Source organism: Schistocerca gregaria, chromosome X, assembly GCF_023897955.1.
Source record: "Schistocerca gregaria isolate iqSchGreg1 chromosome X, iqSchGreg1.2, whole genome shotgun sequence".
In the NCBI taxonomy this organism is placed as follows: domain Eukaryota; kingdom Metazoa; phylum Arthropoda; class Insecta; order Orthoptera; family Acrididae; genus Schistocerca; species Schistocerca gregaria.
The window spans coordinates 520,374,123-520,401,873 of NC_064931.1; the positions used below are offsets into that span (position 1 = coordinate 520,374,123).

The following is a 27,751-nucleotide window of genomic DNA, read 5'->3' on the forward strand; positions in this document are numbered from 1 at the left end:
AGTGCTGGGTGACAAGTGTTACTGGCTTGCATTAAGCCCTACTTGACATGGCAGCAATATATGTACTGTATCTGCAAAACAAGTTAGGCCGTAAGTACATGACATTCAAGAAAGATCTAGAATTGGCTGGTGGCTGGCCTCTACTTGACTCTCTAAAACAACAATTACAAGGTTATTTTAATAAAGAGCGCACATACACATCACCGACCTGAAAACTTGAATATGTTCAACTTGCTGCATAACTGAAATGTACATAGGGTTGCCACATTTTCTTGAAGTCGGAGAATTTCAAACATGTCAAGGAAATATCAGGGAAATTTGTAAAAATCTGTTTTTGTCTCAATAGATGAAATGGTTTGTTTACTGAGGTGTCTTGCATCGTCACTGGCTGCGTTCAGCTAAGTACGTGTGCCGATTCCCTATTTCCTCATTACTACTGCTTCTCCCCTTCCTTCCACTCCCCTCAGCTTGCAGTCAATGTGGGCACCACTTGGTGCCTCTAGCCTAGCAGCTGCCAATGAGAGGCAGGGAGGCATGAGGAGTGGTTTGTTTGGATCTGATTCTGAGACTGTAGACGGCGGCCGTGCGTAGCTTGTGTGTGGGTGAATGTGTGGCGTCGTCTCACTTTCTGACAAAAGCTATGACTTAGTTGTGAGAGTGTGATTATCTCTTCTACGTGCCTGTCTGCTGTTCAGCAATCATCTTTATGGTGAGTTGCTACCTATTCTCATTATTATTGAATCTCAGAGTATTTGAACAAGTTATCTGTTGCATGGATTGATCACTGTGGTCTCATTTCATCAAGATGTAGTCTGTGGCTTGTGAATAGCCGGCCACACGAGTGAATTTCCATGACGGGGAAAAAGTGCAGGCCGTTCGTGTGGGTATGTGTCATGGATCGAGCCTGTCAACCTAAAGCCATTTGGTTCCCACTAATGCACAGGCCCTGCCCATGGGATCTAGTCTGACCGCTCTGCCTGCAGGCCGGATCAGTTTGTGTGTTATGTACTGCAGCTGATTTTCAGGGGATTTTCATGGTTTACTCATGGACCCAGGACTGTGCTGCTCCTCAGTAGGCCAGAGGCAATGGGCGATGGATTTCAGGAATTACGACTGTCTTGCTGCAAGTACATTGTACATTGTGGTGTTTTATTGGCATTTTATTTGTTCTAGTACATTTTGTCACTTAAAAAGTGACTTGTGTGTTAGAAAGTATGGGTCATAAGAAGAAGAAAATTGTCAGTCACTGGCGGCTTATTCACTATGTACTGATATATTTCTTGAAAGAGTAATAAAAAATACCTGTAAAGTAATAGCTATAACACAGTGGGTAATAATTGACAATAACAAACATAATAAAACCAAATTTTATTGGCGGTCACCTACACAATTCCTCCCCACCGTATACACTTCTTTCAAGAGGCCTGCATTTTTATGAGGTTCTTTTTTAAATCAGTGAGGGTATTTTAAATCTTTTTTGTGACTCCAAGCAAATGCATATTTTTGTCACCAAATGTGTTTCGTTGTATGGGAATAAAATAACATCAGTGGTCCTAATGAAACACAAACATTTGGCTTGCTTTCTCCATTTAAAAACAGTTAATTACAAAAGAAGTTGATGTTAGTATTTAAAATTTTTGCTCACATCGGGAAACTCGATCTGCTTGAAAGTTGTTTTAGATATTTCCTCTTTTGCACTATTGTTTCTTGTACCGTAGCTGCAAAGACAGATTGTCAGCTTATGTCTTAACTTACCTTTGAGATTTCAAAATTTGTCAGGGAAATATACTAAGAATTGTCTGGAAATCAGGGAATTTCACTTGGGGAAACTTGTGGTAATCCTGGTACACTTTCCTAGCAAGCAGGTTGTACTAGTACAGCAGAAGTTCACTGTTCTGGGATGTGTGTTAGATTTCTGTTGGTTCTCGAGAAATAGTTCTTGATCCTGGTCACCAGTGCGCTGAAGGCTATGCCGTGCACTTCAGTGCATGGGTGCCACAGAGTGACTGACCAGTCTTTATCGCTGACGGCAGGCACAGGTTGACTAATTCAATCTGTTGTTTTGGCAGCTGCTCTTGCCTGCAGCGTGCAGAGCTGTTTCTACAAAGAAATTTCACCATAGTAGTACTTACGTGATGCTACCAACCTGCATAAGGCAGCGGCTTCCTCCCTTAGACAGTCACACTTAAATCCAGGGCAACCCTTTCTGCTGCTCATACAGTTGCAGAATTAGTGACATTTGTTGAGACTGTAGCTGTCTGGTTGCAGTGGATCTTCTGTACTTGCTTTGCATGGATTTTAAACAGTGCAAGATCTCTTTGTACTGCGAAGCAGCTGAATTCATACTAAGTAGCAAGGAGCCATGTTAGTTTTCCAAAAATAATTTTTCCCGCCAATTGTTGTCCTTCATGTGGTACTGCTCCTGAAACCTTGGTATTCTCCAAGTGTGATCTGTAGAAGAAAACTGACCCCAAACCTATATGCAAGACTGATCGTGGTCAAAGTAGCTTCTCTTTGGATCCACATGTCAATCATTTGGTACTAGCTTGTATTCCAGAATCCTGATCCACAAATAGAACAAAAAATAGCACTGGCCCACTGCTGCTGAAGTTTATAGCCCTCTCATCTGCTGGTCAAGCTATCACAAAATGGAAGCAGTTTGGTTTTGCATGGCTTGAAATGAAATTTCGGAATTCTCAGTTGTGGTTTTACCTTGTAACTACACAAAGGAAACATTGGCATCCTGATACTAATTTGTTGTAGAAGATAATACATACATGTACAATATGTACACGTATGAAATATAGAAAAACCCATGTTGATGCACTCCCATCCAGCCAGGTCAGAGGCGAAGTGAACACTAGCAGTCTTCCACAGGTAGTGTCTCATGGTGTTGCAGGTAAATTTTTCCTGGTTGCCAGACTGTGTCTTCTGTAATTAGAATTTTTGATAAATAGTGGCATGGCTGTATGGTGCAGCAGCACTGAAGGCCAAAGTAAACAAGGATGGAAAAGACCCACCATAATTTAATAATAAAATTAGGAAAATTCTGTGGAAGTAGAGGCTGTTGTACACTTCGTTCAAAAGAGAATATGCAAATGACAAGAAGCAAAGGTTAGTAGAGATTTGTGCTTCTGTGGAACAAATCTATGCACAAGGCATACAACTACCATCATCATACCTTAGCAAAAGATCTGACATAGAGCCCGAGAAAATTCTGCTCCTATGTCAATTTGCTAAGAAGGTCAAATACTTCCATCCAGTCACTTGTTGACCAGTCTGGTGTGGCAGTTGAAGATAGCAAAACTAAAGCCAAAATTTTAAATTTCACATTTAAGAAATCATTCAAACAGGAGAATCATACAAATATACTGTGTTTGACCATAGAACTTACAACGAAGTAATAAGCAACCCTGACAGGGAGAAACAACTGAAAGAGTTGAAAACAAATAAGTCGTCGGGTATGGATGGAATCCCAATTCAATTTATCAATTCAGTTTTATCTAGCTTGCATTTATCATGAATCTCTCACCCAACGTGAACTCCCAAATGACTGGAAAAAGAGCGGATGACTCCTGTATATAAGCAGGGCAAAAAATGAATCCGCAAAATTACAGGCCAATATCCCTAACATAGATTTGCTGCAGACTCCTTGAGCACATCCTCAGATCAAATATAATAATTTTCTTGAGACTGAGGATGGTATGTTCATGAATCAACATGGTTTTTAGCAAGCACTACTCGTGCGAAACTCAGCTTGTAAATTTCTCTCACGATATGCTACCAACTGTGGATGAAGGGCAACAGGAACATTCCATATTTCTAGATTTCTGAAAATGGTTTGACAGTGGCCTATTGCAGGCTGTTGAAGAAGAATATGGAACAGTCACAGATAAGCAAATAGCTCAAAGACTTCTTAAATTATAGAAAACAGTATGTTTTCCTCAATGGCGAGTGTTCATCAGAGATGAGCATATAGTCAGGAGTGCCCCAGGGGATTGTGATAAGACTGCTATTATTCTCTATACAGGGTGTTAAAAAGGTATGGCCAAACTCTCAGGAAACATTCCTCACACACAAAGAAAGAAAAGATGTTATGTGGACATGTGTCCAGAAATGCTTAATTTCCATGTTAGAGCCCATTTTAGTTTCGTCAGTATGTACTGTACTTCCTCGATTCACCGCTAGTTGGCCCAATTGAAGGAAGGTAGTGTTGTCTTCGGTGATTGGCCTCCACGGGTACACTTCTGCGAATGGTTCATCCAACAATGTGTCAATCCTCATTTCAGTGCAAATGTTCTCTTTACGCATGAGGCTTCATTCCAACGAGATCAAATTGTAAGTTTTCACAATCAACATGTGTGGGCTGACGAGAATCCGCACGCAATTGTGCAGTCACGTCATCGACAGATTTTCTGTGAACATTTGGGCAGGCATTGTTGGTGATGTCTTGATTGGGCCCCATAGAGGCGGACCAATTCCATGGCCTTCACGCTCTCCTGACCTCAACCCTCTTGACTTTCATTTATGGGGGCATTTGAAAGCTCTTGTCTACGCAACCCCGGTACCAAATGTAGAGACTCTTCGTGCTCGCATTGTGGACGGCTGTGATACAATACGCCATTCTCCAGGGCTGCATCAGCGCATCAGGGATTCCATGCAACGGAGGGTGGATGCATGTATCCTCACTAACGGAGGACATTTTGAACATTTCCTGTAACAGTGTTTGAAGTCACACTGGTATGTTCTGTTGCTGTGTGTTTCCATTCCATGATTAATGTGATTTGAAGAGAAGTAATAAAATGAGTTCTAACATGGAAAGTAAGTGTTTCCGGACACATGTCCACATAACACATTTTCTTTCTTTGTGTGTGAGGAACGTTTTCAGTTTACTGATAAGGTGTCAAAGTTCAGTGACTGTAGGATGATACAATATGGTTTAGACAAAATTTCTAGTTGGTGCGGTGAATGGAAGTGAGCTTTGAATGTAGAAAAATGTAAGTTGATCAGATGAGTAGGAAAAACAAACCCGTAAAGCATTAGTAGTGTTCTGCTTGACACTGTCATGCTGTTTAAATATCTGCACATAATATTGCAAAGTGATATGAAATGGAAGGAGCGTGTGAGGATTGTGGTAGAGAAGGTAAATGGTCGACTGTGGTTTATTGGGATAGAGAAGTGTGATTCATCTCCAAATTACTGCATATAGGGTGCTAGCGCAACCTATTCTTGAATAATGCTCAATTGTTTGGGATCCATGCCAGGTTGGATTAAAGGAAAACATCAAAGCAATTCAGAGGCGGACTGAGAGTTTTGTTATTGGTAGGTTCAAACAACATGCAAGTGCTACTGACATGCTTTAGGAACTCAAATGGGAATACCTAGGGCGAAAACAACATTCTTTTAGAGGAACACTATTGAGTAAATTTAGAGACCTGGCATTTGAAGCTGACTAGAACAATTCTATTGCTTTGAACATACATTGTACATAAGGACCATGAAGATAAGAGAAGAGTAAGTAGGGCTCATATGGCAGCATATGGATAGTCATTTCTCTCTCATTCTGTTTGCGAGTTGAACAGGAAAATAAATTACCAGTAGTGGTGTGGGGCACCTTCCACCGTGTGCCATGCAGCGGATTGCGGAGTATTTTTGTAGATGTAGATACTCACTTTGGTCAGTGCCCAATTCATTAGATGATTCTGACCAGGGCTACAGTTTCAGCTGTACTTGTCATTAGGTGGTGCATTGTACAGCATGGCTAGGACAGGGGCATTGCCAGTGAGTCACAGGAACCACCAAAATACCGCTTAAAACAATTATTCAGTGCACATCAATATTCTAAATGCTCTAATAACAACAACAACAACAACAACGTGTAAAAGTGACCTTTGTGTAGATGTGCACTTTTAGGTGCATTGAAAATACAAATTTTGCCCTCCCATATCCAAATATTATGAGGGTGCGGCTACTTGCCATCACCAGTTTTGTCCAAATGTATGGTATATGCAGGGCTTGGCAGAAATGAGTGACAGAAGTGGAGCTTCAGGTGGCAAAGTGCTAAGAGAAAATAGCATTTTTTGGTGCAAGTTGGGTGAGACCATTTACTATTTGTGTTAGCATAGTTTAGCTGCAGTGGTTGAATTGGAGAGAGTACAGAATGGTAATCAGAGGGTCGTGGGGTTGAGTCCTTAAGTGGATACTTCTTATTTGCAGTTTTTTTTACTTTAAATAAATGAAATAAAGTTCAATATATTGTATTTGCAGGTGCAGCTTGTGGTATCTGTGCTGGGGAAGACTGCTTTATTTACTGTGTCCTGAACTAACCTACTCCTTGGACTACACTACAGATAAGTCGTCACCACAACCAAGATTTCAGGTGAGGGCCGAATATCACAATCTCGCCAAAAGTTTACATACTGTATCTCTATTTCATAACCAACTACTAAATATCACGAAAAGCCAACTTCATGATAAGATCTAAAAGTAACATATTTATTTGCCGATGCCACACTTCACGAAACTTTAACATAACAAATCATACTGGACAGAAACTTAAATGCAGTGTGTGTTTGCTGTGTTGGATGCTTAATGAATTTTGTGTTTCCAAATTTAAACTTGAACAATTTAATCTTTGGTCAATAACGTGAAATGCCAGGAAATGTTCTACAATGCCAGGTCTTTCTTGACCCAGACAGAATAGATAGAAAGCTACTCAAAGCTGTAAGCCACTTGCACCATATGCCTTACCTAGGCTCAAAGCACATGAGCGCGTAGCAGCTGTGCACAGCTCGCAGCAAGATCACGACATCGTAAATCATTTCAGTGCACACGTGGCAGCAGCGTAGCAATAACTGCGCAGCATTACTAGGTTCGAAGCCAGCCAGTATGCACCTAGGCAGAAGGAAGCAGGACAATGTTTGTTTATTTAACGTATAAGAAACACAACAGGTTTTGGACTCGGTAAGTGGTTAGTTCGCAGCTGCTCGAAGCATTCATGACACTGTTTATAGATTTAAGAGAAGATGAAAGAAAATTTTTTTATTTTCGAATCAATGTGCAGTCACTTGATGAATTAACTGGAAAGCATCAGTAGTAATATTGACTGTTCTTATTTTTCAGATACCTGGGTAGTGGCTGGACTCTGGTATGTACTATCAATACAGAGTCGGCCACCCAGCACTGTGTAGAACAGTAAGGAAAGTTTGTATTTGTAAAGCTGTGTGGGAAGTTTTGCATAAAGGGTGCAGACCAAAACTCACAGAAGAAAGATGGTTGAAAATTGCTAGGGAATTTGAAAAGGATGCAAACTTCCCCATCTACTTAGGCACCTTGGATGACAAAAACACGAAACCAGTTAATCGAGAGTTCAGTGATTCTCAATTCTTCAACTAAAATAAATTCCTTTCTCTAGTCTTGTTTGTGGTTGCAGGTGCCAATTATTTGTGGAAGTGGGATCTCATGATACAGAATACGATACCAGTATATTTGAAACTGTAAGATATATAAAATGATTGGAAGTGGCCAAGCAAGCCAACCAGAAGGACAACCACTACTAGAAACTACTGAACCTCCTGTTCCTTTCACTTTATTAGAGAAGTCTGTCTATTTTTGTCATGAGACCATGTGCTGGAACTGTCTAATCCTACAAAAAAAAAAAAAAAAAAAAAAAAAAAAAAAAAAAAAAAAAAGAGCTGTAATTGTTATTTAAGTTGCACCCGGAGATACGTGAATTGCACATCTGGAATTCTAAGGAATAAATAGAGAATACTTCACAGACATATCAATTTTGAGCTTAATGTTACTGTTAGAATTGCATTATGTTGCTGTGTCCTTAACTAGAACTGCTGTTCCAGAGATGTTTTCACTTTGAACACACTTAAAGTATGTAGGGGCTATGTGATGTGGAAAATGAAAGCACATCAGCCCAAGGAAGAAGTTGACTGAACAGCAGAAGAAATGTTTTCACTGATAATTTTACAGGCAGTGCTGGCAAAATACTGTGGCAAGACAAATAATCAAAATCTGGTCAATAACAATCTGTGGTGAACACTGATTCAGTTTATTCCCAAGTATGGAAGACTATTCAGTTTATATCTATTGAAATGTGTGCAATTACATATTTTTTGAATGCAATACAATAAAGTGTTGATTACATAGAATCAGCTGATATAACAGAATTGATTTTAATCTGTTATTGTTGACGGAAGATCTGTTTGTTCTGATGAAAGGTCACTCACTAGGGGGCAAAGCATATGCTGCTTAGTGCTATTTAAAGTATTAAGTATGAACATTCAGGCAATAATTCCACCTCCAGAACACAAACATTAAATAGTTAAATGGTGACATTTACCTACATAATTTCTTTCCTGATTCGGTTTCGCAGCAAAGCCCTCACAAAATTTTACACATACTTGAAACCATGCGGCTCTCTTGTTAATACTATCACAATACTCCTTAATAAATCTGTCTCTTATGTCAGGATGGTTCTTCACCCCTTCAGTGAACAATATCCTGTCCAAACTAGCTATGTCCATGGCAGGCTGACAGCAGCTGCTTCTGGGTTTGCGAACACATGTGCATTCACAGGGGTGAAACTCGTACTGGGACTTCTGGTAACATGACGTTAGTTCACTGCCAGATCACTTGTCTCTGTTTGCTATTAGGTGATTTTTAAATCACATTGTCTGGTCGGACGAGTCTTGCTTCAAATTATATCGGGCGGATGGATACGTACGGGTATGGAGACAACCTCATGAATGCATGGGCTCTGTATGTGAGCAGGGGACTGTTCAAGCTGGTGGAGGCTCTGTAATGGTGTGGGGCATGTGCAGTTGGAATGATATGGGACCCTTGATATGTTTAGATACGACTCTAACATGTGGTATGTACATAAGCATCCTGTCTGATCACCTGCATCTATTCATGTCCATTGTGCATTCCAACAGAATTGGACAATTACAGCAGCGCAGTGTGATACCCCACACATCCAGAATTGCTGTAGAGTGGCTCCAGGGACATTATTAAGAGTTTAAACACTTACACTGGCCACCAGACTCCCCAGACATGAACATTATTGAACACATTTCAGACGCCTTGCCGCTTGCTGTTTAGAAGAGATCTCCACCCCCTCGGATTTATGGACAGGCTTGCAGGATTCATAGTGTCAATTACTTCCAGCACTACTTCAGACATTAGTTGAGTCCATGCCATGTCGTGTTGTAACACTTCTGTTTGCTCAAAGGGGCCCTACATGAGGTTAGGCAGGGGTACCAGTTTCTTTGGCTCTTCAGTGTATATAGTTTCCTGAATTTATTTCTACAGGATTGTCTTGGGGTCAGATCTGCAATGCATCCAGCAGCCTTCTTTTGAAGCTTTGCCTACCCTACAGATGTGCATATGTGCAACATTTCCCCAGACTAAAACACAGTATAAGTGAGGGTAGACTAAACCATAGTGCCTTGTTAATAGTGTGTCTGTGTTTACTGTCCTAGACATCTTTCTCATTAAGAATATGTTAGTGTGTAATTTTCAGTGTACTTTGCTTATATGACCCTCACATGTCAAATGCTTATCAACAATGACATCCAAGAATTTATAATTCCTTACTTCTTTGAGAACTGCATTACACAGTTCAAGGGAAATACTGTCAGTCTGTGAAGTTTTATTCACTTGTAGTTTTTCATATGGTAACTCATTCACATTTACAAACATGTTGTTTTCACTGAAATATTTATAACTTTACTCATGTTTGCAAGAGCACTGGATTCCAGTTCTTTTACCAGGTCACTTTTTACTATGAGTGAACAGTCAGCTGCAAGCATTACTACATTGTCACCTACTGCTGGTGTCATATTATTCTCATACAGAATGGAAAGGGGGGCCCAACACTGATCCCCTGAGGTACACTATACTTAGCTGCCTGAAAATTAGTGTATGTTTACAATAGTGCCCCTTGTTTTATGTATAACTTCTACCCATTGCTCTCTGTTTTCCACAGTTGATATATGATATGAGCTGCCTTACCCCTTAATTAGTTTGCAGTGACACACATAATCAAATGCCTTTGAGAGCTCAAGCAAAGTACCACAGACTTTTCTATGTTGATCTAACACTCCAGTAACATCAGCTACAAAGTTAACTGTGCCTTAGTAGAGCTACATTTTCTAAACCAAGCTGTACCTCATTTAGTATGTTCTTCTCTATAAAATTTAATATTCTGTCTTTCAAGGCTGTTTCCACAATTTGAGATCAGACAGCTGTGATAGTAATTGGCCTGTAATTTGCAGGATTTTCCTCCTCACCACCCATATAAATGGGCAGAACCCTAATCTTTTTCAGATATTTAGGAAATATCCCATTTTACGTGGCTGAGTTTAATAAATCTGTCAGATGTCTCACTAACCACTGAGAACAGTACTTCACTACCTAGGTAATTATCCAATGAAGACGTCTTATTTTTGCTATCTCTGTTTAACTTGTTGGCATTGGAATAAAACATTCTGCAATATTCGATATCTTATACATGTTGCTTGGCGTTCAGGAACTATTGTAAAGCGTTATAAATTTTACAGTACTCCAACTTGATGTTGATCAAAAATATTGCTGGTATCATTTGGATCCCTACATTCTGTAGCATCTTTCTCTAAAATTGTGAGACCATACAATCTTCTAAATTTTTTTAGATGTTGAAATTTCATTCTGGTAAAATTTAAATTTAGTTCCTCTGCTAACTCTACTGTAGGTTCTCCTCTTTTCGTTATGTGTGAATGTGAGCTGTAGCTTTGTTTATCAGGCAATTTTTAAATGCCATTGTTAGATCCTCCATTGCTTTTATATCTCAGGTGATCCAATGCTTAGTAATTCCCTTATTTAGACTCCTGGATACAATGGGACAAGCAATTATTATACTAGCATAGTTTCAAGCAAAAATGCTCTCATTAACATTATTTATGGAATGTGTTTCCTTCCTATCTTTCCCCTTTTGTAATGTATGTAGTCTTCTCTCTCTCTCTCTCTCTCTCTCTCTCTCTCTCTCTCTCTCTCTCTCTCTCTCTCTCTCTCCTAGCTGTATAGATTCTAGAAGTAGTTCTACTCGGTTAACATTTATTCCTTGTATTTCAAGTACTTGTCCATAAAGGTCTGAGATATCAGTGTTTATTACTTGCACTGTCTGTCTGCCCTGAGGAATATTAATAATTGCGTGATATGTCAGTGTTTGTGAGGTCTGGCAACATCGGGCTTTGTACACCTAACTGGGGATTGTAGGCATTGATCAGATAACAGAAACTTCTTGTATGGCAACAGTCTTTTAATGCATCAATATTTAGATCCCCCACTACAACTATATAACAGAATTCACATATTACCTTATCTAAAAATACTTCTAATTCTTTTAAAAAGTTGATTATTGATGAGCTAGGTGATCCCTACAGACCCAATATAAAATATTTGCCTTGGGAGAGCCGGTCCCGACAAAACTCTACCATCTGTTGAGCAAGATGTATCAGACAGGCGAAATACCGTCAGACTTCAAGAAGAATATAATAATTCCAATCCCAAAGAAAACAGGTGTTGACAGATGTGAAAATTACCAAAATATCAGTTTAATAAGACACAGCTACAAAATACTAACACGAATTCTTTACAGACGAATGGAAAAACAAGTAGAAGCCGACCTTGGGGAAGATCAGTTTGGATTCCATAGAAATGTTGGAACACGTGAGGCAATACTGACCTTATGACTTATCTTAGAAGAAAGATTAAGGAAAGGCAAACCTACATTTCTAGCATTTGTAGACTTAGAGAAAGCGTTTGACAATGTTGACTGGAATACTCTCTTTCAAATTCTGAAGGTGGCAGGGATAAAATACAGGGAGCGAAAGGCTATTTATAATTTGTACGGAAACCAGGTGGCAGTTATTAGTCAAGGGACATGAAAGGGAAACAGTGGTTGGGAAGGGAGTGAGACAGGGTTGTATCCTCTACCTGATGCTATTCAATCTATATATTGAGCAAGCAGTAAAGGAAAAAGAGGAAAAGTTCGGAGTAGGTATTAAAATCCATGGAGAAGATATAAAAACTTTGAGGTTTGCTGATGACATTGTAATTCTGTCAGAGACAGCAAAAGACTTGCAAGAGCAGTTGAACGGAATGGACAGTGTCTTGAAAGGAGGCTCCAAGATGAACATCAACAAAAGCAAAACGAGGATAATGGAATGTAGTCGAATTAAGTCAGGTGATGCTGAGGGAATTAGATTAGGAAAGGAGTTTTGCTATTTGGGGAGCAAAATAACTAATGATGGTCGAAGTAGAGAGGATATAAAATGTAGACTGGCAATGGCAAGGAAAGCGTTTCTGAAGAAGAGAAATTTGTTAACATCGAGTATAGATTTAAGTGTCAGGAAGTCGTTTCTGAAAGTATTTGTATGGAGTGTAGCCATGTATGGAAGTGAAACATGGACGATAAATAGTTTGGACAAGAAGAGAATAGAAGCTTTCGAAATGTGGTGCTGCAGAAGAATACTCAAGATTAGATGGGTAGATCACATAACTAATGAAGAGGTATTGAATAGGATTGGGGAGAAGAGGAGTTTGTGGGACAACTTGACCAGAAGAAGGGACCGGTTGGTAGGACATGCTCTGAGGCATCAAGGGATCACAAATTTAGCATTGGAGGGCAGTGTGGAAGATAAAAATTGTAGGGGGAGATGAAGAGATTAATACACTATGCAGATTCAGAAGGATGTAGGTTGCAGTAGATGCTGGGAGATGAAGCAGCTTGAACAGGATAAAGTAACATGGAGAGCTGCATCAAACCAGTCTGAGGACTGAAGACGACGACGACGACGACGACGACAACAACAACATATCTTTGAGAAATATATGTTAATATATATTTCTCAGCCGTTCCTCCTAAATCTTTAACTAAGAGTCGTGCCAAGTATTTAATAATACTTTCACAAAAACCATAAAAGCAAAAAGCAAATGAAAGTTTGGGATGGGAAATAAATATAAGGCATACATGACAACTTCTTATATAAAATGACTTTTATTACATCACAATCGACGATTTACATGTGCTGGGGCGATGATAATCATGAAAAATGGAGAAGCAGTAATTTATTCGGCATTATTTACAAGTGTATACGACCTGGGAGATCCGGGAAAACCCCAGGAATTTTTTCATCCGTGAGAGAACCAGGAAAAACCCGGGGATTTTTTAGAATTCCGGGAATTTATTGTTGTTTTAGTTTTCAGTTAAATTTTTGTAATTTTGACTGGTAAGAACCAATACTCTAAACAAAGAATATTACTGTATCCCGATACTGCAGAATAATACTGCAGCATTAAAACATGAATGAGAGAAAAAAACGAAAATAAAACTTAAATTGCAAAGGAAATGCGCCATATAAAATAACACAGTGCTCGTACGAGCATCTGCCAACAGCAAAATGTGTCAAGACTTTCAAAAGATGATGCAATTCTTCGTAACAACAAACTGCCTCCAATGAGCATGATGTCAAACATTCGACTAATTTAATCAGTTACGAGCGGGCTCATGCACACTCGCAGTTGAGTCGCATATGAGTAGTACCTTCTTCTGCTTCTGGTTGCAGAAATGTGGCTGTTGGCTGTGTAAGCAGCAGTAGCTTCAACCAGCCACATGGTATCCGAAAAATTTTACTGGCGTATTCAAGCTGCCAGATTCATGCGTGTGCAGCAGGCCCAGATTTATTGGGGGGTGGAAGCAAACCTGGGTATCTGAACCGGGCGGCAATTCCGCAGGCAGGGTGCACATTCATATTCTTGAGGGAAAAACCTTGTTTCAGTAAGCAACTAGCATCCAGTGCACGTGGCTCTATCATTTACTCATATGATTTTGAAATGCACCCCTGCTGGTTTTTGGACACATTTTAAGTTGATTTCTGAATGAATTATAAGTTGATTTTTTTTAATGTGTGCATAGTGTACGTGATGTCTCTGCCAGGGGAATCCTCATCACATCTAGAAATAAACTTTCCTGCAGACAATATGGGAGGGGGCTATGCGAGCTGAGCGGAATAAAGCCAAACCGGTGAATGCCAACTGCTGCTTGTTTATGTGGTTGATTCGGTTTGCGAATGCTCAGTGTTGTTATAATTACTAGCGAAATCCACAGATTCAGACTACTGGAATGGAAATAAACGACTACCAGGAATAACACGTGAGAAAGATTACGTATTATCTTCTCGGTGTGTCCAAGTAAGTGAAATTTTCACAGAAAATATTTGACCAGATCGCTACACTAGACAGGGCCAGTTGTAGTCCCCTGCTAGCAGCCTAGTAAGTTCCATTCTGAGTAATGCGGAAAACGCATTGTACGAACACGTAATAACGCCTAACCAGAGAATAATCGCTGGATAAGTAAACCGGTGATTGTGGCAGGGTTAATAAAGTTAACCGGAGAATGATTTTGACAGTGGCAGAAGTAGTTACAGAATTAGTGATGGCAAGACTTTGTTAGAACAAAGAAGAAGAAATGGGGAATCTCAAAAATTATCGAAGAATATGACGGTTCCAAATTTATACAAAAATTTATTACTACTGCTTTTGGGTCCTGTGCGTGAGAAACTGGAGCATATGAATGAAATGTGAAACTATTTCCTAACGTAAATCCTTTTGCTTGTAGTAGGCCAAATAGGTATTTCATTCTGGTGCTAAGTGAATTATATTATGTCGTATTATTAAAATGATCATTATTGCCAAAACAGTCTCGCGTGTTTGGTGTATGTTGCAATTGATGCCATATTAGAAAGGCCTATTCTGTTTTATCCAACACGCAGTGACAAAATAGACGTAATCAGATCGAGAAACCATACCAGTCTTGGGTACGATTTGTATTAACAGATTTTTCGGTATTAGACGACGACATTTTTATTTTTTCATGTAGCAAAACATTTGACGAACTTTATAAGGTGATAGTTCTTTTGCTGAAAGAAAAGAACGCCATGTAAAGCTGTAGCAAGATAAGAGAAAAAAATTGCTAGGACCTAAGGATTGAAGAAATGTGTAATGTCTTGCCTGTTTCTTTCTGGTTTTAGGTATCCTATCTTTAATTTTGTCACACAGAAGAGAAAGTTATTAGTTAATAGGCAATCAAGAGTCCAGATTTTCTGAAGAGTTCTTGTTCTCCTGGTTACAAATATTCCTTCCCAGTACTAATTGCGAGGTGTTTTAATTATAAAAAGAGGGCAGGGTGTTTAATTTCCATTGTCCTGAAATAGTTTGATGACATCCATTACAAAATATACACTCTTAAATTCCACAGAGCGAAATACAGTGATGTGCGGTATAAGAATGTTGTTTGAAGAGGCATGGCACTGCACCGCATACTTTAATTACGAAAGGCCAAAATATGTTACTAGTTGTAGATTTTATTTTATTTCCACCTTTCTGACAGTTAAGCATTAATCACCTTGCAGAACAATAAAGTTATTTTTGTCAGTTTGCTAAAGAAATTTGGCTTTTATTAAGCTTTCCTGGTGAGGCAGCCAATGTATTTGAAGCGAAGTGTTTAATTCCGCACTATTGGTTAGTTTCAACTGTTCACTGCATTTCAAGTGCACGTTTTTATCCTCTAGCACATATGGGATTATGTCATAATAAAGAAGCAAACATGAGAGAATTCAGTACTGGTACTCCAAGAAAATTTACGCCACGAAAACCACACTGAAAAGCTTCCTGTCAGGCCAAGGCCTACGTCATTGGGAATCTGGACATATGAAATTGCACTGTAAGGGTAGCTGCGCAAGCGCGGTGGCGTTTCTTATCTGGGTCTTTCTGGCAACTGCTGAAATGAATCTATTTCTAACAGGTCACGGGAAAATATTGCGAATTGTTCGAAAAGTTTTTTTTTTTAAGTAAATTTGCGTTGTACGCACGATGAACTATGTGCGAGAATGTACGATGAATTTTTTAAATCACAGAAGGTTTTCTCTCTTTTAAAAATCAACTCATTGATGACGAGCCATTTAGAAAAATTTCGAGGCCAGATCAGAGATTTGTCGCTATTAAAAATTTTACTCGTGTATTTGTGTGATGTCTCTTAAAGTGTGTAACACACTAAACATATCAACATTATACGTGAAAGCTTAGCTTCTCTTGTAGCTTATTAATCTTTGAGATAAATATTATATGAGGAAGCTTTGCTTTTCCTATAGCAACACTATGAAGATTAATTTAAACCATTAACTTTTCCTGTTGGTGGAATTCGAATTTATACTTTCGTAACGTGAAAATATGCAACGTACATGTTGTTGCACATCAAAGATCTTTCCAAAATGTGTTTCCCCCCCTCCCCCCAAGTTTCGTTTCCTAAAGTGCAGGGAAATTCTACGCTACTGTATAAAATCATGTCCTTTCAAAGGATAAGTTTTACAGATCCGAGAGAAAGTATACTGCCACTTAAAATGGAAAATGTGTATTTTGACCCGGGAGAAAATGTATTTTTAATCAGGAGATCCAGGAAAAATCCAAGATTTTTTTTTTCCTTGTCCACGTGTACACCCTGTATAAACACCGCATTTTTACTATTGCGTGGTTATTTTAAAGTTTCTGTAGAAAACGATCTGGGTTTACATTCATAAAAGGTTCACTCTTAATCGCACAATTTGGCAGCAAACCGTGTGTAATGCATAATTTCACCAAATATTGGTGAGGATAGCTGGTGGTGGTGTACAGTGTAAAGCATTTTGATGAAGTCTTCTCTGGATATGAGTTCGTAATGAGGTGGGCGGAGAGAGGTTAATTTAATACTGCAAGATGGAAATCCTTTGTCCTGAAAAAATTTGTGTGTAATTAGGGATTTATTTCCTGAAGATTTAACAGAAGAAATTTGTTCTCCTGCACTAAGGGCTTCATTGGATCAGTCAATATTTTTGTAAAATGCTGTTGTAAGTTTCCCAGAGTGGCGAAAGTAGTGATGACATTCCTATCTTATGCCACCTAATCATCCACCATGTTTTGAATCCATGGTCCAAAAGAGCCAGTACTGTCTAGGCATGCATACACTGTTTGCAATAATTTACTATAAAGGTTTTATAGCACATTGCACTTTCAGCGTAATTCATGTGAAAATGGGAAATAAATACATTCCTCATAGAGACTTGACGCCCACCATCCTGGGATTACTATTCTGTACTCTTTCCATTGCGCCAGCTGCTATGTGGAAACAGTGAGATAAATGGCTGATTCCTCACTTGACCTGCATTAAAAGCACTATTTTCTCTAAACGTTTGGCCATCTGGATCTCCACTTCTGTCTCTTTCATTCTTTCCTAGCCCTTTATATCCCATAAATTTGGACAAAATATGTGGTGATGAGCAGGGCAGTTAGTTTGCTGTTTAATTAATATGTATCCATTGTGGTTATATTTTTTAACCGCCCCTCACTGTAACAATGTACATGCGTGGGACACGAACGATAATTACTATTGAACATCTTTGTGTAGCCACATTGTTTCTGCAGTTCAGCAGTCGGTCTGTCTTATCGTTTTCTACGTTAAAGAATTACCACAGTACATCAGCCACAAGCACACACCCCAGCTTCTTATGCAGACTTTTACTTTCCTTTGTGTCAGTCCTTTCTGTTCACTAATCAGAATATCCTTAGGTGTATGTTTCTTTTTGTATACAAAATTACTTGTCTTGGTAGTAATAATTAATGTTTCCTAAAAGTAAAGAAGACTGTTTCTTAATTTTGGTAAAACTTCTGAGAATTCTACATCTGTAGAGAATACATGGTACAACATCAGAGAAATAAATAACAAGCTTTAATGATCAATATTTCTGAATGTGCAAAAAATTAAATATCATAAAATGTTAACTGTGAACTAAAAGGAGATTTTTGTATGTTGTAGGTACAAGCTGGTACACCAGATTAGGCAGCAGAATTGCGAAACTTAGTACTTCTGGCTGAACAGTTAAGTGCACTGAATACTTTTGGCTCATAGGGGTGCATTACCATTATTACTTGTTCTCTTTAAGTGTAGAACTCCAGCATCTTGCTGAAAGTCTCTGAAATTTCAATAGATGAGGACCAGGTAAAAATTTATATGTATAATTAGATGACACATGGTGTATATGTTTCAGTAAAAGTTTGTGGCAAATTAATGTTCATCCTAATAAGTCCTTTGATAGAAAGTGCAAGCTATATCAGAGCAGGTTCACTGCAAAACAGGAAGATATGATTTTATTGTAAACCAAACTCGGTACACAATTCATGTAACACGAATTACTCAACAACGTGACAATAAGTCCTCAGTCGTACTAAATATTTCTTTAACTTCTATTCAATTTATTAATGTGGTTGATCCCTTGCTAAAGCTGTTGTTCAACACACAATGCTTACCTTAGAAATCTCCACCCATCGCTTCCCATCGACCATTCCTGTCACACAACAGGTCACCTGTGTGCTTTCACGCTCACTACCCCCGGTCTACCACTACCTGCACACCTGTGTTCCTGTTGTTCCAAAGACTCATCTGTATGACCTCAACATCAGAATGTACCTCGCAACTACAATGGATATTATTTAAATTATTCATAATTCAATACTATAATGTGTGTTTTTGTATATTTTCCCAATTTGTATACCTAATTGTGTCGTAATTAATCAACAGCTTATATACGTAAATATGAGTTTGTTGCATCTTCTGATCTTGAATGATATGGCTATGTGATTTCAGAATGGCAGGCCACTGTGTGTCAATTTGTATCTTACCTTGAATTGTCCATGAACTATACTTTTCTATTACCTTGAGTTGTTCCGTTTGTGTCAGGTATCAGATGTAAATTCTGTGCAGCTAAATTGAATATCCTTAACTAGGTGATCAGTGACCTTTTGTTGGTCACAATCATATTAATATTAATGAGGAATTACTATTATACACTCCTGGAAATTGAAATAAGATAACCGTGAATTCATTGTCCCAGGAAGGGGAAACTTTATTGACACATTCCTGGGGTCAGATACATCACATGATCACACTGACAGAACCACAGGCACATAGACACATGCAACAGAGCATGCACAATGTCGGCACTAGTTCAGTGTATATACACCTTTCGCAGCAATGCAGGCTGCTATTCTCCCATGGAGACGATCGTAGAGATGCTGGATGTAGTCCTGTGGAACGGCTTGCCATGCCATTTCCACCTGGCACCTCAGTTGGACCAGTGTTCGTGCTGGACGTGCAGACCGCGTGAGACGACACTTCATCCAGTCCCAAACATGCTCAATGGGGGACAGATCCGGAGATCTTGCTGGCCGGGGTAGTTGACTTATACCTTCTAGAGCACGTTGGGTGGCACGGGATACATGCGGACGTGCATTGTCCTGTTGGAACAGCAAGTTCCCTTGCCGGTCTAGGAATGGTAGAACGATGGGTTCGATGACGGTTTGGATGTACCGTGCACTATTCAGTGTCCCCTCGACGATCACCAGAGGTGTACGGCCAGTGTAGGAGATCGCTCCCCACACCATGATGCCGGGTGTTGGCCCTGTGTGCCTCGGTCGTATGCAGTCCTGATTGTGGCGCTCACCTGCACGGCGCCAAACACGCATACGACCATCATTGGCACCAAGGCAGAAGCGACTCTCATCGCTGAAGACGACACGTCTCCATTCGTCCCTCCATTCACGCCTGTCGCGACACCACTGGAGGCGGGCTGCACGATGTTGGGGCGTGAGCGGAAGACGGCCTAACGGTGTGCGGGACCGTAGCCCAGCTTCATGGAGACGGTTGCGAATGGTCCTCGCCGATACCCCAGGAGCAACAGTGTCCCTAATTTGCTGGGAAGTGGCGGTGCGGTCCCCTACGGCACTGCGTAGGATCCTACGGTCTTGGCGTGCATCCGTGCGTCGCTGCGGTCCGGTCCCAGGTCGACGGGCATGTGCACCGACCACTGGCGACAACATCGATGTACTGTGGAGACCTCACGCCCCACGTGTTGAGCAATTCGGCGGTACGTCCACCCGGCCTCCCGCATGCCCTCTATACGCCCTCGCTCAAAGTCCGTCAACTGCACATACGGTTCACGTCCACGCTGTCGCGGCATGCTACCAGTGTTAAAGACTGCGATGGAGCTCCGTATGCCACGGCAAACTGGCTGACACTGACGGCGGCGGTGCACAAATGCTGCGCAGCTAGTGCCATTCGACGGCCAACACCGCGGTTTCTGGTGTGTCCGCTGTGCGGTGCGTGTGATCATTGCTTGTACAGCCCTCTCGCAGTGTCCGGAGCAAGTATGGTGAGTCTGACACACCGGTATCAATGTGTTCTTTTTTCCATTTCCAGGAGTGTACATGCCAGCAACTCTTCATGTTGCATAATTCTAAAGTAGTAGTTGTAAGTAAGCTGGTGATGTCAGTAATTGTGCCCTTTTACTCTCTTCGTGTGGACATATTTGCTGATTTATTTCATCTTTCACGTATAGTTATAATATGAATATTCTAAATCATCCATCACACTCAGCCGAGCTTGGAATAGAAGCCATTTCCCACCTCCAGAATACTGGTCTCTGAATATTGTTCCCTGATGTCATTCCTATTGTCTAAGTGTATTACATGCCTTAAGCTTGCAGCTGCATACCTTCCTATTTGGCCACACTAATCAATCTCAGTGCCATAGAGTGTTGTATATGTACAGACTGAAGTCACAAATGAAAATTTGTACAGAGGTCAGGATTCGGACTGGGTCTCCTGCTCACTAAGCAGATGTGCTAACCACTACGTCACTCTGGAACCATATAGTTTCACTTGATTAAATCACCTATTCCTGAGTTTCAGGCAGGAGCCCCCATATCTTTGGATGCTGAGGTGCTATTCCAATACAGTTGGCAAGTCTCTGCACTGCTGTTAGTGTAGGGGGAATACCAAGTAGACTGAGACATGAATAGGAGTTTGGATTGAAGAAGGTGTGCTAGGGTAGTTTGTAAAGTTGTTCAAAGCCACTGTGCCAGGGTGGCATACTGGTTAGTGCATTTGCCTAGTGAACAGGAACCCTGGGTTTGAATCCCTCCCTTGGTTCAAATTTTCATACATCACTTAAGTCTACATATAAACATTATAGATGTTTTAGACTTGAAAAAGTCTCTGGAACCGTAGAATTTCATCTGATCTTAAACTGAGGTTTGCAATAGTAAGACCCCAAACTTTTATTCAGGAGGACTGTGGTTTAAATCAGTCTGACCATCCATATTTATGCTTCCGCCATTCGTCTTAATCACTTACGTTAAATGGTTAGATAATTCCTTTGCTAGGACACAGCCAATTTCTTTCGTGTCTGTGAGATTGTTCTCTATCTCTGGCTTAAAGTATTGCAAGGAAGATTGTGGTTTACTGTCACATTGACAATCAGGTGGTCACATACCTGTTTCACATTCATTGGTACTATCTTCTTGATTTTGATTCATGATAAGGAATTATTCTTCTTTTTCGTTAAAAATGTCAGAATTTACTGTATTTACTTGAATCTAAGCCACACCTCAAAAATGAGACTCAAAATCAAGGGAAAAAAAAATTCCCGAATCTAAGCCGCACCTGAAATTTGAGACTCAAAATTCAAGGGGAGAGAAAAGTTTTAGGCTGCATTTCCAAATCGAAACAAAGTTGGTCCATTGTAATATGAGGCACAATTTAGGTCGAATGAATGACAATACAGTTACAGTAGTTTGGTTCGAGTCGTAACCATCGCAGTTAAGCTTTACCAGGTAGCCATTGCTATGCGTCAGGTGCTCCATCCGCATTTATACAGGTACCCTTCCTTTTTCACGTGCTTCATCTAGTTTGAATTGATTGCTTATTTTTCTTTGATCTGATAAGCACCGTTTTCTTTGTTATAGGTGTTTACGTCACTCTAAGCTGAAAATGCATTACTGTACTGTGTCGTGCATTGTTTGTCACATTCTGATTGTGCGTGTTTACCACCTGTTGCCGCTCACGGCATGGCTTGCTTTTGTGCGCACTACTGCAGCTTACGAAAAGAGAGAGAGAGAGAGAGAGAGAGAGAGAGAGAGAGAGAGAGAGAGAGAGAGAGAGAGAGGGAGGGGGGGGGGGGGGATCATCTCATTAGCGAAACAATGGCAAGAGACTGATATTTGTTGTTACTTACACTGCTGCTTTCTTTGATAATGATCAGCAAGAACCAAATAATACACTGCGTATGATAGGTGATGTTCTGAACGAGAGTTTAGCGAAACTTATTCTGCGTGTGAAAATCTTTGCAGGCGCCTCTTTAGTACATTAGTCTGCACAGAAATTAGTCACCTTAGATTTAAAAATCTGGTCAATTGTTGTGCTTCATTTATGACTGTATCACTATTAGACATAAGAATAATACAAATATAAACATGCCATGATATGTATATTCTTCCGCATTTGCTGTTGTCTCACTCTAGTTTCGTAGTTTATTAGGCAGACAGGATTTAAATGAGACAGCAGCAAACACGAAACAATATATGGCAAAACATTTATATTCGTATTATTCTTATGGTGAAGAGAATACCGCATGTGATTCACAATTCATAAAAGTTCCTATTTATTTATTTCATTTCAGAACGTAGAGTTGGCCATATTGATAAACATCCCAAGCAGTCTTGCCAGTCGGATTTTCGTAGTACATTGAAATGCTGCTACATTCTAAGATGAACAATACGGAATTTGTATTTACTTCGTTGGATAATGTATGAAAATGCAGTGGTCGAAACTCGGGGCGGAGAACAAAAGCCCGTCTTCCACCTTCTCTTTTTTAATTTATTTACTGACACTGAGGATTTTTGCCAGTATTTATCTTTGTGCCTACAGAGCATGCCCCTGTAGCGTTACATATATTAGACGGCAGAAGTTAGTTGTGGCAGCACCCACCAACATATTTCAGAACTTCCACTTGCTTTGCACTTGATTCTAAGCCACAAGTGGTTTTTTGGATTACAAAAACCGGAAAAAAAAGTGCGGCGTAAATACGGTACTACAAAATCTCCTTAACTTCCTTCTTCTCAGCTTAACAACCAACCTTCTTCAGAGCTGACATTCACTTCTTCAGTGCTCTGTAAGAACCATCCTCCATATCACACAAACCAATCTGTTTTGACAGTTGCCTTTTATTCACACACAAAAAGTACCTTCCCTACTATATTGGCACCTTCATTTTCAGGAGTAATCTGAAACTGACAAACCTATGACCCAGTGCAAGTTTCTCATTGATTAGTGCTTCCCGTGACACTCAAGCCAGCTGATGTGGCCGAGCGGTTCTAGGTGCTTCAGTCTGGAACCACGTTCCTGCTATGGTCGCAGGTTCGAATCCTGCCTTGGGCATGGATGTGTGTGATGATGTCCTTAGGTTAGATAGGTTTAAGAAGTTTCTAAGTCTAGAGGACTGATGACCTCAAATGCTCAAGTCCCATAGTGCTTAGAGCCATTTGAACCCCTGACATTCAGCTCTTGCTAAACTCAACATGATGTTGCTAGAGCTTTAGCTAATTTTCATTGTGGTGTGAAGTAAAGACTCTCACCTAAAATCCTACTTGTATTCTCCAAAATAGCAACCAATCAGCCACACTACATACACACAGCTTACAATCATAAACCAGCCTTGTCGTTGCCATTACCCTGTGGACAGCCCAGTTGTTAAAATGTTTCATATATACTTCCACTACATCTTACCACAATCCAATCACAGGCATTTTGTATCTGATCATAGTCAGGCACATGTGAAAGCAGCCGTTTCATATGCCAGTTGTCTTGCAATTAATATGGATTATTTTATGTGGATATGTAATCTAAACAGTTGTTTTGGATAAATAACCACCACCAAACTTTGACCAACCACACACTTGACCAACCACACACTTGACCAACCACACACTTGACCAACCACACACTTGACCAACCACACACTTGACCAACCACACACTTGACCAACCACACACTTGACCAACCACACACTTGACCAACCACACACTTGACCGCCTAGTTTCAGAGCATGCTGCACAAAATAAAAGCTAATATGGCAACAACTGCTTCAGAACTAGTGCATTTGGATCCTTCTCAGCACAAGGCAGCCCGAGGTGAAGAGGTTGGAATTACAACACCCCCCCCCCCTCCTCCTCCTCCTCCTCCTCCTCCTCTCTCTCTCTCTCTCTCTCTCTCTCTCTCTCTCTCTCTCTCTCTCTCTCTCTCCCCTCTTCCCCTCCCCTCCCTCTTACCCCCTAAATGATAGCGAAAGGTATTTTGCGATTTTGCTTTGTCTACAAGTGAGCGCATGTTGTTCCTTCCTTTTTTATTTGTTGTTTTGACTCCAGAACATGTTGCCAATTTGAAGGAGTAATTGTAATATGTCGCCCCCCACCCCAATATGATGAAACTGAGCCACCCACATCCACCTGTTACCTACCTTCAGTGCTAATTTACTTTTCTGTATCGTTGTTCACAGGTCCATTAATGTCTGAAGCAGTTGTGGAGCAGCCTCGATGTTACAGGAAACACAATGTGGGATTAAATGGAGTGCTGTCAAACCCTGTACAACCCGTAACACATTCAGAGTGTACTTCAGATCATTTGGAGGACCAAACTAATAACATAGCAATGGAAGACCCTACAAGTGCAATTGAACATACAGCACATAGTCTCAGAAGTACAACAGCGCGGTCTCGCAGATGGGATGCATTGCACATTCCTGGAGATGGGACAAACACAGCACTTGAACTAATGCCAAGAGGAGTCACACAGCGTACCCGTAGCAGGGTGTCACGACCGCCACATGGACAAGGCTTCAGTGCCAGTTCTGATGACAGAATTGGTAGGGAGGTTGTTGTTTTGCAAAAGTGTGATGAACAGCAGAGTTCACAACAACAAAGATCTGACAGAGATACAGTTATACCACAACCATCTGTTGGAGGGACAAGTATGTCTCCCATTCATCATGGAGAAGTGAGAGCCACTTGCAGTCAAGCTATGGATGTGAATGTCTCTCACAGTCGGCGTACAGTGCCAAGTGATAGGCAGGGACGTAGTGTGACGAGAGATGTTCCGTACACTCGTGTTTGTGTAGCAAGTTCTTCTCGCAGCCATGCGAGAGAGACAAATGACACTCATAGCCACAGTAGGGAAGGGAATGCATCTGCACCTCGTGGCAGAGAGGCGAATGGTACAGCCAGGAATGGCAGAGAAACGAGTGTCACAGAGGAACATAATGAGGTGGCTGGTGGTCGTCAACCTTGCCCAAGACTCAGGCACCGGAGTCATGTGAGGGAGACTAATGTTACTCAGAGCCAAGATAGGGAGGCAAATGCCCCTGTAGCTCGTGGCAGAGAGGCAGAGAGCCCAACCAGAAATGGCAGAGAAATGAATGTTGCAGATGAACATGGCGAGGCAGCTGGTAGTCACCAACCTTGCCCAAGGCTCAGGCGTCGTGCTTTGCCAGACCGAGGCATCAGAAGAAACAGTACAAATCAAGAAAGGGAGCCGTATTCACTTAGACCAAGAGGTGAGCGACCAAATTACAGTGTAGCTGCTGGTCATCGTAGAAGAACTCAACCAAATTGGCGGACACAATTGAGAACACAGATGAGGCAGTACATGGATGAAATTTTTGCTGCCTATGTGAATGCTATGTTGTTTGGAAATCAGAAACGTGAGGTCAAGGATCTTCCAGAAGTTGCAATAAACGAGGAGCAAGTTAACTCGGGTCTGAAATGTTCAGTGTGCTTGTTAGATTTTGTACTGGATGAAATAGTACATAAGCTGCCTTGTGACCATTTATACCACAAAAATTGTATAATACCATGGCTTGAGCAGAATGATAACTGCCCAATGTGCAGAAGGCCTGTTGATGATGATGATTCTGATGATGATGACGATGATGATATTGATATTCTTCCGGATGATGATGACGATGACGATGATGATCCAGGTAACCAAAGGGCTCGTTTCCGAATAGTTGTTGGAGATGCAGATGTCACTGTTATCGCTCATGACAGCGCTAATGAATCTTCGGCCTCTGACACTGATTTCGAAGTATTTATGAATTCTGATGAGTACTGAAGCTACTGAATATTACGACTGATTTATCCATTTGAAGATTTGGGACACATTTTTGTGTACTCAGTATGGGAATGTATTTTCATCGATTCCCATTACATACTATCAAATATATAGACTGAATGTTTCCAGCATCATTTTCAGACACTCTACTTACAACTGTGTTACAGTGCAAAAAGTTTTACAAACAGTAGTTTTTAACAGCAGCTGTGATTGGATGCTGTCTGAATGAGAGGGAGGTCCTAGCACTCTTTCAACATACTGCATAGACCAACGCTTCAGTAGTGTATAATTAGTGATTTTCTCCCTTTACTGTCCCCAAATACATCCACACCCAGAATAAGTTTTTGTGACTTGTTTGAATGGCTCTTCTGTAATGCATATGGGGAAGGGGGGGGGGGGAGGGAGCTGAAAGAAGTTGTGCTGGGAAACTACTTGTATAGTGTTTGTGATTATTAAAAGATATTTAAACTTAGTGAATATTAAATGGTAAACACACTATTGGTTCCATAAATCATAACTTGAATGTCTGTTTATTGTTACAGTGTCTAATGTGTCTATAGCCTTATACTCTCAACAAAGTATCATAAACTGATTATATATTTATTTATTGTACAAATAGTAACTGAGATTTTTATGTTATATGCATTGTTTTTACTTTATCGGCCTATTGATATCTGAGAAAAGTGTCCTACTTGGAGTTTGTATGAATGAACTGTAGCTGAAATACAGTTGTATATTTCAGATTGTGGTAACTTTATAGTTACTACCACATGTGTAACCATTGTTCCATTTATTGATAATCTTTGTCCCTGAAAAACTGTGAGGAAGGGAAAAAAATGTTTTTCTAAAGTGATTGCAGAAAATGTGAAAGCTGGAAATGCTGTGTATATCACCATGTGGTTTTCTACTTCTATATTGACTGAGTTAAGCTCGAGCCTCTCTCTCTCTCTCTCTCTCTCTCTCTCTCTCTCTCTCTCTCTCTCTCTCTCTCTCTCTCTCCCTCCCTCTCCCTCCCCCTATCTTCCCCCCCCCTCCCAGCCCCCAGCCCCCTCTCTTTTATTTGTAATTAGAAGGTTCAGTGGCATATTTAAGTATCATCCACTTTCATTGTGCTCAATCTACATACATTTCATCAAAGCTACTGGATTTAACAACTGAGTACTGTGCGCAAAAATCTAAATAGAAATGTATCGTAGACGGACCAGACAACACTCTAAACATATTGATTTAGGTTGTCTACGTACAATAATAGACTGACAGCATCTTAGCACTGTTTTCTGAAACAGCGACAAAATTAAACACTAAAGACAGGCTTCGTGATTATTTTAGATTTGTTACTTACAAGGGAATTACACACTCAGCAGGTGAGGTTTCCCTTATCTTTTGCTTGACTCTACCACGTACTTGGATCTAACAAATGCTGCTCTAGTGAGATGCAATTCTCAGATGTATTTGAGATATCAAGGTTTAATGAGCCTGTTGAGCACCATATGAGAGCACCAACTGGCTACGAGAGAAGACGAGAACTCTGCATTTGCTGTGTTTGAGTCAAGTTTTTTTAATCTTCGACCAAATACTTGTATCAGTTCTGTGAGTGTGTTTATTTGGAAAGGAATATAATCACCATCATGTCGTCATGAAAATTGTATTACACGACAATCCCTGGTAC

The 27,751-nt window shown here is 40.4% G+C and overlaps 1 protein-coding gene across 13 annotated transcripts in view; it reads left to right on the forward strand.

Moving 5' to 3' along the window:
- Positions 1-26,823, forward strand: part of LOC126297847 (uncharacterized) — an 85,555-nt gene extending 58,732 nt beyond the window's left edge. For 8 of the 13 annotated variants that reach the window (XM_049989102.1, XM_049989106.1, XM_049989105.1 and 5 more), the window contains 3 exons: positions 6,268-6,379; positions 17,900-17,961; positions 24,473-26,823. In XM_049989102.1, coding sequence (XP_049845059.1) covers positions 24,481-26,082 — 1,602 coding nt within the window. In that variant the 5' untranslated portion in view covers positions 6,268-6,379; positions 17,900-17,961; positions 24,473-24,480 and the 3' untranslated portion in view covers positions 26,083-26,823. Of the gene's footprint in view, positions 710-6,267; positions 6,380-17,899; positions 17,962-24,468 lie in introns of all 13 variants that reach the window. The other 5 variants (XM_049989101.1, XM_049989111.1, XM_049989103.1 and 2 more) reach the window with 4 other exon arrangements.
- The last annotated feature ends 928 nt before the right edge of the window (positions 26,824-27,751 follow it).